This window comes from Typopeltis vanoorti, chromosome 14 (genome assembly GCF_054136105.1).
Source record: "Typopeltis vanoorti isolate ZY-2024b chromosome 14, IOZ_Tvanoo_1.0, whole genome shotgun sequence".
Taxonomy (NCBI): Eukaryota; Metazoa; Arthropoda; class Arachnida; order Uropygi; family Thelyphonidae; genus Typopeltis; species Typopeltis vanoorti.
Window position 1 is genome coordinate 69,895,299 of NC_143562.1, and position 12,283 is coordinate 69,907,581.

At 34.3% G+C, this 12,283-nt stretch overlaps 1 protein-coding gene across 1 annotated transcript in view; it reads right to left on the minus strand.

The window, feature by feature from the left end:
- Positions 1-5,503: 5,503 nt before the first annotated feature.
- The window catches only part of LOC150099581 (uncharacterized), a 60,489-nt gene continuing 53,709 nt past the window's right edge, over positions 5,504-12,283 (minus strand). The window contains exons 5-6 of the mRNA XM_090404455.1: positions 11,081-11,125; positions 5,504-5,647 (exon numbers count right to left, since the gene is read on the minus strand). Of these exons, the coding sequence (XP_090260581.1) occupies positions 5,546-5,647; positions 11,081-11,125 (147 nt within the window). The 3' untranslated portion in view covers positions 5,504-5,545. The remainder of the gene's footprint in view (positions 5,648-11,080; positions 11,126-12,283) is intronic.

The following is a 12,283-nucleotide window of genomic DNA, read 5'->3' on the forward strand; positions in this document are numbered from 1 at the left end:
AAACGGGAGACTATAAAAATCTACTTTACACGACAACCTTCAAAATAGCGAAAACACTCATTCAACGCCGATTAAACATCCAGATTTCAATCATTATCTATTAAAAATGTAATGACTTTTTAACGGATGATGGTTGAAATCTAAGATTTTTAATTCTCATTGCGTACTGATAGTGTAATTCTTTTTACAGTGACATTGTCTGGTCCTAGATATCACAGCAAGTGGACACCGACGTTAGAATACTGTAAATCAGAGTCCAAAGACTTAAAACACTGTTGCAGTAAATCTACGGACTTTTCCAGAAGTACACTTCATGTTTAGAAACATTTATGAAAGGGAGCAATACTCTTTATTTTTCATGTTACTCATCAAAATTGATGATCAACAGTGATTCCCTAATGAGGATCATTTTCAATTTTTAATGAACCTCATTGAAATTGAAGGAAATTGTTCAAATCATGTTTCGACTAAGTTACACATCTTACATAGGACGGGATCCATAGAATAGAACCTGCTTTATCTTTCCAGAGCATCTTTCAATAATACTACTTACACATCTTACATGAAAATTTTCGATTTCTATCAATAATTCATTTTAAATACTAAACAGCCTAAATCTGATGTTTAGAATGTCGAAAATTAGTTTATCAATGATTGTAAATATCAATTAATTGACAGCTGTTTTTGAGGAAATCAACCAGAAGTAATTAGACCTATTTTATCCATAATAATAGCAGTCCTATTCTTATGCACAGACTAAATTTCCTCTTAAATAACAGATATGTTACACAAATAAAATTATAGTCGCGATTTACCCAATACAGGTTACATTTGTATATATTTCGAACAGAAATATAATTGTTTTCATTTTACTTTTGACTTCGATTAGTAATAATTTTACCGCTGTTTACTGTTTTCTGTTTGTCAATATAAATCACTGTGTATTTCATTTCATTTTTACTAATTTTTACTATTATTATTATTATTATTATTATTATTATTATTATTATTATTATTATTATTATTATTATTAATTGAATTAATAATATAATTTTCTCCATAAAGGCCGTGATAATCATCAATTCATCATTTTCCCAAGAGATACAAAAACTATACCAATATATTCAGCGATAATTTAAGCTTCTGCATGGAACTGGTTCAAATTAGAAAACACTAAGCAAATACGACTGGTGGGAATGTTGTACTATCTCATGCTTTAATGCGATAAGTTAGTCATGGTCTCAAGAATGAGCGCATTCTTCAGATCATCAACAAAACCATACAATGGTCCAATATTCTCTGAATATTAATGGGCCAATATTTGTCTGAATTTCACAGCAGTATAATGAACCTGTATGATAACAGCTGAAAGGTGTGCATGTATGTGTATGTACAGGCACTAATCCCCAATTCCTTATATAAGTTTTGGCTACTCTTCTACATCTTCTACAAAGATGTAGAAGAGTAGCCAAACATTCAATGTGGTTAAAGTTCATTTCAAATTAAAAGACAATTTGTAAATATATGAAACACGAATAAGTAGGAATCCAATAAAATTCAGAAATCATTCTTCTGCGCTCTGATCAGCTATGGTTGTATTCGTATTTGTAAGAAACTGTCTGCGAACCATATCTTGTATTTCATTACCAGCATTGTGAAAATAGCCGCGTACGATAATGATATTTTAATATAATATTATATATATATTAGGATAACCAAGTTATATTATAAACTTGGTTATTTTAACTCTCAAACTAAAGTATATTCAGGCGCATTTCAGGCACAAACAATTCAGTTTGCGTCTGAAACAAAGTTCAAGTCTAAAGATGATGCAACACCAGGGCAACTCATTGTAAAGGTGAGTAAAGCTCTGATCACTATGCTTAGTATTTTCCGTAATGTAAAGCACATCTCACTAGAAGATGTATACTGCAATGCATTATGGGTGGGGTCACTACCAGGTCCGGCTTCAACCTTTCTTGAGGTCTCCTCAGTGAGCAGCTAGACCCTAAATACCAAGGTTATAGTAATATGGAGCCTTTACTTATAGAAGTAAAGGCTCCATAGAAGTTGCAACAAGGTGTTTTTATTTTTAATAAAAATCTGTTTAGAATGAGTTGCCCTGGTGTTGCACCATCTTTAGACTTGAACTTTGTTTCGGGCGCAAACTTAATTTTTGCATACTTGGAATTAGAAGTTAAAATAACCAAGTTTAAAAAATAACTTGGTTATTCTAATATACAGTATCCCCAAGTTAAAAAATTTGTTACATCTATATCTCCTCCAGAGATTTTTATTAAAAATAAAAACACCTTGTTGCAACTTCTATAAGTAAAGTTGATAAGGCTCCGTATTACTATAACCTTGGTTTATATATTTAAGGTCTAGCTACTCACTGAGGAGATCTCAAAGAAGGTTGAAACCGGTCTGGGTAGTGAACCCACCCATAATGCATTGCAGTACAGTATACCTTCTAGTGAGATGTGTTGTACATTATGGAAAATACTAAGAATAGTGATCAGATCTTTACCACGAGTTGCCCTGATGTTGCATTACCTTTAGACTTGAACTACGTTCAGGCGCAAACTTAACTGCTTTGCTTACTTGGGAGAAGGAGTAAAAAACCAAGTTTATAAAATTACTTGGTTATCCTAATATACAATATCCCCAAGTTAAAAAAAAATATATATATATATTATATATATACATATATTGGATTTCTACTTATTCGTGTTTCATATATGTATAAATTGTCTTGTAATTTGAATAAATATATATATACAGGGTGTTCGGGATAAATTTGACATATATATAATTAATTATATTTTTCCGTAAGTTACATGTATTAACACACACTTCTCTTCATTTAAAAGTTTGGACCCTTCTTCATTCACATACAAGATGTCAGAAAGGATGGATAGCTGGAACCCACCTGAATCATGGAAGAGAATAACTTGTATCATGATGATTCGTGCCCGCCATCAAAATAAGGATATTACGACTGCTGCCCAATGCTCCCTGAATACAGTAAAAACAATCAGGATGAACTAGAGACTTGCAATGGTGACTACGAGGATGTAGCAAGAAGAAAGATCCCTAGCAGACGATCTGATTGCGTTCGTACAGCAGAATTCCTCGCAAATCTGCAGGAACAGGTGTTGAAGAACCCTGGCATTGGAATTCGGGCTTTGTTCGTGGAGTTGCTAACTGTAGTCAAGCCCTGGATAACAAGGGTAGGCAATGGTAGGCCGTATGTATGGCAGCAGGATTCGGCCCCTTGCCACACCTCTGGGAAAAGTCAAAAATGGTTGTTTGAAAATTTCTACGACTTCACCAGTCCAAATGTTTGGCCTTCAAACTCCCCAGACCTTAACCCCATGGATTATTTTGTATGGGGCGCAGTTGAAAAAGACACCAATCGCACTTCCACTAATACAAAAGCCCAGTTAATGGATAAAATTAAAACAGTTTTTGCGGCCCTTCCCAGGGAGGCTTAGCATCAGCTTGTTCGAGGTTCCGAAGCAGAATTGAAGCTGTGATCGATGCTAATGGTGGTTATTTTGAGTAAACCTTGTTGATAGTATTGTAATTAACTCTGCCTGTAATGTTTTTTTGTCAATTCATTAAATTTAATAGATACAAAGAAGATTTTCTTTTTCCTTACGAAACTGTCAAATTTATTCCGAACACCCTGTATATATATTTATTCAAAAAAAAAAAAAAAAAAATAAAATAAAATATATATATATATATAGTTAATATTATTATATTATTATAATTATTATTACATTCATCTCATCTCTGAAATTACTATTACTATTCTTCAGATAGTCACACAATTTAACTCAGGACAGTACCGTGTTCTTCTTAAGAATTTTTATTGGTAATGTGTATATATTATGGTATTTGCAACTTTGTTGCAAATACCATAATATATACACATCACCAATAAAATGCTGATTAATTTCAGATTACAACTCTGAAATTAATCAGCATTTCTGTGAGGAAAATGAAGAAGAGATAGGGATAGGAATTAAATTTACAGAAATACCATATAAAAATAAATGGTGCGAAGTACAATGAAAAAGAATATGGGAAGTACTTCGAAAAAATCTTTACATCTTAGATTCAGGCTGTAGTCATCAGAATAAAAAAGGGATACGCACTAGCTACGAATATATACTTCTTGAATAACACCCTGCTTCTCCAATTCATAGTAGAGTGATGGAGGCAAACTGACAAATGTGAAATTACAGAAAGGTATTTGTACGTATAATTAATGAGTATGATTAATATAATGCTCTTCAAGGAAAAACAAAAGAAAGAAGAGAGCAAGAATGTTTAACCGTGAGAACACAATTGATAAAAATGGAAGGAGACGATGATTCTTAATTAAATGTAGAAAACAAATCTGGAACTTAATTAATGTTTATGGACTAGGAGGAAGAGCATAGCAAATAAAACCGGTAACTGCCTTTTGTACGTGTTTCCACAACACGGCTTGGTTATTAATAACACCATGTCCCAACAAAGTAAAATATAAATTCACTATTAATCGAGAGTAATGTCTTCAGATTAGGACAGCATATATTAATATGTAGGTGCATTAGAAATAAGAAGTGATTACAATTTAGTTTATAGATGGTTAAAATTGCACCAAAACGAAATAATTCTCGAAAGATGTATAGATATTCAATAAATAGTATATCTCTATTAAATTGTGAAATAAAAGAAGATGAGAAGAATACAAAAGAGAAGAGAAGAATATACAACACATTGAAATTATCTGAAGCAGTTGTAAATAAAATCATGGAAAGAATACAGAAGGCAGGCATTATTGCAAGCTCCATGATATGAAGGGGAATTGTATTTTGGCTATTGAAAGGGATAATTAAAGCAATCAAAGGTGACAAAGTCGGTTTCCGAATTGAAATAAAAAAGAGAATTTTGTATTTCTGGAGTATTACAATGTGAATCCCAACCAGAAAAGGAGATTAACGTATCGGTTATTGATGCAAAAGATAGGATGGTTATTAAATAAATAGTGAATCAGGATCTACATTGCTTTATGTCTTCAAAAGATGATCTCAGCTAGAGCTATGAAATTAGTGTGTCAGAAATAAAATATGGGCAAGGTATTATACAATTAACGGCATTTTATTGGTTTATGTGATGACTGAAATAGAAAAGCTCGAATGTAATTGGAGCATTTCTGTTTGAAATGCGCCAAATATTAAAGTAGGATTCATCTTGCGTTCTGTATTAAATAAATTATTAAATTAATGTATATGTAATGAGATTCGAAGTGGTTTCAGTTTAGAGTGTATCTCATCAACACTGATAATTTATTTCTCCCGTAATTACTGTAATGTACTCGTTCAGTTTTAGAAAGAAAACATCATTCTTTTAGCCATTATCTTAAACAATATATTTCAGATTAATTTGATTTTTTAGAATCATATTAAATATCAATACAGTGTAACAGCTTTTACAGTCCTTTTAAAGCATGAATGCATTGCAGAGAGATTATTAATTAGTCATTATTTTAATTCCCATCTTCATGATTACATTTACCTTCGGGACAAGCATCTTCTTCTGATTCGCTTGATTCTTTGTTACAAGAGGCAAGTTTCTTCATCACGCACTCCTAAAATAATAAACGCCTTATTATTGGTTTATCCCCTAACAGAAGTATGAAAAATAATTATAATTGCTAACATGCGAGTGTGGGGTCTTATGTGTATTGACAATTTATATAGAGATGAGAGTATAGATAGTGGGTGGATCAAAATTCCACGTACACATTTTGAGGGGAAGTAGAGAACATCAAATTCAATCATATTCACCTAGGAAAGCATGATCGGAAACGCCGCCTGAAGATACTAACAGGGACACAAAGAGGCAGAAGTAACACAAGGCAGTAAATAGTGTAAAAAAGTTTAGTAAACGTAACTGTAGAGCTCAATAGTAGTTAGGTATATAATATGGTAAACGAGGTGCATCTCTCGACGTCATATGCATGTTCTGCATATGACGTCGAAAGCTTGAATGAGGAAGCTCCAAATGCTCACCTATATATATATATATATATATATATATATATATATATATATATATATATATATATATATATATATATATATATATATATATATATATATATATATATATATATATATATATATATAATTATGCATTACTTATATATTAATTATATATTAAATATATTAATTATGCATTACTTCAACCTTCATTACTTCAAGCCGGGTCTAGCTCCCACTGATGAAGCCTCAATACAGGGCGAAACCTGTCTGGGTTGTAACCCTTCCCATCACGCATTGCATTATGCACGTCCGAAAGTGGGATGTTTTGCATTATCGGATACATACTAAGGCAAGTGATGTGAATTCATTAGCCTCTCTACCCAAGTAGCTCAGACGACATACAGGATATGAATACATTATTCATATCCTGTATGTCGGATGTCACTATTATCGTCATTGCTATGTATAAGCACCGCCATGTAGTTCGTAGACAGTAACGATAACCATCAATAACTGTACATTATCTCTCATTTTGCTCTGAGACATTCACAAATAAAGCAGTCAAAATTGATTTTAGCAATCCATTCCATCCACTCAGCACTTCCAAGCAAACGATCCCGTCCTTAAACTCTTGCTTAGTATCTCACTTAATTTCCAGGAATAATAACCCCTTGTTTCACACACTCTAATCATGTATTAAAAATATACTCGTTGCCAATCCTATAAAACTCTTTAAGCAACGTATAGGTCTCTATCACATCCCTCCCCACTATTCATTTTTCAGTTGTTTTATCCATTTTTGCAGTATGTTCTCTGAGTTTCAACTTCTCATCACTTAACAGTCTTCATCCCTATTCCTTCGACACAACTTGGCCACTTCCTGTGCACTACTAACATTTTTCCGCTACAGTATTCATGTCCTGTAATCCAACCATTCTCCCGTAATCCCATTTCCCGTAATTACCATCCCAATAATTCCATATATAACCCTTCATTACAGCAAATTTCATATATTTTGCATCCTCCCAGGTTAACACCGAAGGATCGCTTTTGCCGACTGCGGTAATGTAGTCACCTTAGCTATAGATAAATCCAATCTATATCTTCACAAATAAAGTCACCCATAATAATTACGGACGCACTATTTATTGCGATTATTTGCTAATACATATCACCCACATCATGCTTCACAATCCCTGGACTATAGCAGTAACCGAATATCCATCTAGGCTCCATCTCACATCAGACAGCCTCAAATGCCAACTGTGTGTTTTCCATCTTATTTATCTTTGGTTGCAGTGGCTGGTCCTCATTTAGCTATATTTCTTCGATCGTGTGTAATATCCCTCCGTCCACCCAGTTGCTTTATTTCTAATCAATAGTTATATGATCTTCCGTTAAACACTTAATTTCAATAATTGTTGACCCATTTGAACTGATCAATGGCAAAAGCCCTTTTTCTAAGGGCTTTTGGCATCTAGTTCCTAATACTTCCTTACAGGCTGTTGCTGTTTTCAACCTAAAGAATAATTTCACATTTTTCAAGTTATTCTGATACCCCTTCGCCGGATTATTGACTGCATGTACCCCCACATGTTTCCTGCTCAATGAAGGTGATCCCTGATTTTGCACTTCCAATTCTACTTCAGTCAGCAGCACTTTTTCTGAACTCCTAACACTAAATCCATTCAAGTGCGAACCGTCTGCTGCCTTATGTATCTCATTTCTTCACAAAAACTTCCGTCACAACTTACTCATTGATTCATTTGCAATTATAATTATGTTCCTCCTTGTCTGCTCGCCTCTGTTACTCCAGGCAACTGACAAGCTATCTTTACACACTTATTTATTTTGATACTGCCATTCATTCTTCCGATATAATAGTCGTTTCAGGTTTCAGCCCTATTGTGACTAATAATAAATAATCTTTTATTTATCAAGAAATATTCAACCAACCTACTTCCAGATATACTAAAACTGTTAAATAAAATCTTCGAAACAGGACACCCCTGAAACACTAAACACTGCATTAATCACACTCACACATAAACATGGAAAAAGAAACATTATAAGTAATTATAGAGCCAACGCACATTGTCTGTCATCAACCAAATCGTGGAGCGCACCATACATTGCAAACTATCCACATACGTTGAAAATTCTCGAATCATACACACAACACAACATGGTTTTCAAAATAATGGAACACCAACAACACTCATGGAAGATTTCATCGACCTAATAAACGCTGCATTGTATAAAAATAGAATAGCATAAGTCATTTTCATTGACCTAACAAAATTGTTTGACACACTAACAGAAAAACTTTCTAACTCATATAGAAATCAGAGGTAGCCTACGCCAGTGGTTTAGAGCATACTTGAAAAACAGGAAGCCATCACCCCTATACGATCAGCGTACAGCAAGGAGGTGCAGTTAACCAGTAGAATTCCGTAAGAAGATGTCCTCTTTCCCATTTTATTTAACATACACACTCACGACATAAACGTTCTTTCCCTAAAAGTTAAATTCTTCCAGTACGCAGACGACACGGCCAGAATATCCATTCACAACAACGCAAATATCGCTTACTCAAATATGCAACACGACGTCTATCAAATCACTAACTGGCTAATCGAAAACGGCATATATATATAAACCCTGGAAAACAAACCTAATGATATTCAAACACGCCCAAATCCTACCCATAGAAACCAAATATCTCACTATGCAACATCCATCCTTCTATACACGAAGCACCGATCCAAAACCAACAACCATCAAACAGGTGAAAACAACACTCACTCTCGGCTTCACTTCGATCACAGTGAACAAAGTCGTACATAACCATACAAATGAAACCTCTACGTACCTGACATGATAAAAAACTGCAGTTCGATGTCAGAAACCTAGGGTCCTGCAAGGAGCTGATACAGGCGCTATATAAATAGTATAGCGAGATTGAAAGTTATAGAAATTTCCCTCTCTCTCTCTCTCTCTCTCTCTCAGTCAGGTCACACACACACACACACACACACACACACACACACACACACACACACACACACACACACACACACACACACACACACACACACACACACACACACACACACACACACACACACACACACACACACACACACACACACACACACACACACACACACACACACACACACACACACACACACACACACACGCACGCACGCACGCACGCACGCACACACAACCTATAACAAACCCACACACACAACCTATAACAAACCCCAATCAAAAAACAACATTACAAGGACGCAAACATACCAGACCCACATCAAACTACACTTGAAAAAATGTTAAACTGTGCATAAGCAGTAGTAGTCTTCTTAGCACCTACCTACAAACAGTAAAATCAACTCCTGATTTGCGACGGGTATGTATCGAAACAAAAACCAAAAAAAAATCACCGCTATCTATTATCTTCCTCAGATAAGCTCTGCAAAGCTTCGAGGAAGAAATCAGAAATGCCACCCAAAGAAACAAGTAAATATTATAATGGATTTAATCGTGTATAAAAAGTGAATCATTGTAAATTTAAATGGATCATTGAAAATATGAATGTGAAAAAAGAAGTAAAACGCATTGATAATATTATTATTTATGCAATTTAAATAAGATAGTTTCCTAGCATTCTGTACAGAAAAAAAACTATATAGATAGATAGAAAATCTATCCCGTGTAACTGAAATACAACTGATCATAAACTATTACTAAAATCGTTATTACTCCTAATAACACACAATTTGTTGTGCTTTATGACTTGCAGACTTTATGACAATGTAGGACATTAATTGCAATTTGAATCCATTTAAAACCAGGTTTAAAATAGCATGGAATCTTTATCATTTATTATACCGAAGGTAAAATACTTTCTACATTTTTATCTCCTCCTGAGATTTTTATTTAATAAGATTAAAACACCTTATGGTAACTTGTTCTGGTAAAATACTTATAACCTCTATATTACTAAAATCCTGGCATTTCTAGCCTGACTGCCACTGATGAGACCCCAATAGGGGGTCGGAACTGGTAGAGGCTGGCCTTGAGAGGCTCTGCTTGTGGATAGGTTTTTGCCTGTCTCTGAGTAGGGGCACCGCTCTGAGATTATGGCTCTGGCTGATGGTGGGGTTAGCTTGCCATTGTGTAGAGCCAAGGCTGAGAAGTTCTCGGTGACATGGTGAGCCTGTCACTGAGTGGAATAACGCTGAGTTGGATGGTCTTTCGGCTACTAGGGAGTGGTCAAGGGATCGTCTTAATTTTTAGAGAGGTCTTTACTTAAATACAACTCAATAAAAGTTGAAACCGGTTTGGGTAGTGGCCCCTTGCCCTTAATACACACAGCATGATACATCTCCTCCAGGAGATGTGCTTTGAATTAAGGGTAAATAAGGGTAAATATTAAGATTAGTGATCAGAATTTATTCTACTTTTACCAGGAGTTGCCTTGGTATTGCATTACGTGATATATCACAAATTTATTTGCATATATCTAACAATATCGTTCGGGATACCAGTTCATGTGTTATGTAGTTTTGATTGAAACGTCACAATTAATATAAGAACTTATCATAGAATGAACGTATGCGTGCAACCATTAGGAAGATGATAAATCAATTGCATGAGCAGCTTGCAACTGTCCCGTGGTATGAGAACAGCATGACTGACATTTAGTAATATATCATAAATGGTTAAAGGATGTGTTGAAGGGGGACTGTAACGAAAATTTTCGAACTTAATGAATTCCCTGAGTGAAAATAATTAACATAAGGGGTATAAGACATATATGCCCCTAACATGACTGTGTAGCTTCAGCCTCAAAACGAGCAATTTGTTGTAGTGTTGTATAGCGTTTCAATAATATTCCTGTTTTTTTATGTTTTAATAATTATGTATCATATGATTAATAATGAAGGTAAAATAATGCACATTATCAAAATTCTTATACTCCTATAATGAATTATATTAGCGTAAAAGCATATGAGATGTCTACTTACTGCAAATAACCTCACTTGGCATTCCGTCTTTTTTGAGCATGTGTGCTGTACAAGAAATAACAAATACAAACATTTAAATAATATGAAGTGGAAAACCTATTAAGCTTCTTCTTTTCAAACCCTTGATGTAGCTCGATCTAGCAACGGAAATATCATCAAGGAAGAAATGTCATTTAATGGAAAGCAGGATTCAGCGAAAAAAGGTTTAGTTCGAAAGGTGTCCGATAGGGGGAATATGGTGCTAAAGGGCGTAAAAATTGACAGACAAATGAATAACAAAGACTAAAAGACTACACCGAATTGCACCTATGATAACTCAGCAATAAAACATTTCATCCCAATTTAATTCAGTAATTAAGGTATTACACAGTAATTAAGGTATAACACAGTAATTAAGGTATTACAGTTACAGGTATGTTCCAGTTGTCAGAAAACTGTTGGACAAATCGAGCACATTAAATGTGCTCGATTTGTCCATCCATCAGTTCATTTGTTCATCCATCGCTTCATTTTAGGCAAATTTTCGCTTTCCTAGGCTACAACAGTACGATATTCCGTTTTCGACGAATTTTCAAAATTTCAGTTTTCTCGGAATACTTATTCACATGTCAAGATTACTCTATGAAATTTGATCACATTCCTGTTGTCAGATCGAGCTACATACAACTGATTACGGGAATTTTAATTATTTATTTAATTATAATTATATTTTTAAAATAATTTTGCAATCGTCCAACCCTTACATTTTTTACAAGAAAACCTATAGACTTGATCTGCACTTTTATTGTTTTTGTGAGCGATTTTAGTATGGTTCTAGCTACCCCGAGATCTGAAGAGAAATATTGATGGCTACGATAAAATCGAAATATAGATTGCTAAGGTAAAGAGTATTCGCAAAATTCAATAATATTCCTCTTGAGACCATCACAGAGAGAGATGGGAGTGATTTGAACCACTTGCAATTTCAAAATTCCAGAAATAAACTCAATCCATAAAATCCAAACGACTACATACAAACAAGTTAGGAAAAGATGCGGAATTTAAATTATTAGATTTATCAAATGGGCAGAATGTCCACTTTGCCGGAGTATGTTCGTATCGTGTTGTGGTATACGCTACTTGACTGCCATTATTTTGTATTATTAGATGCTTTTCACCGCAAGGTTTGAGAAATACCACTAAGGATTCGAGCTCTGTTCTTGA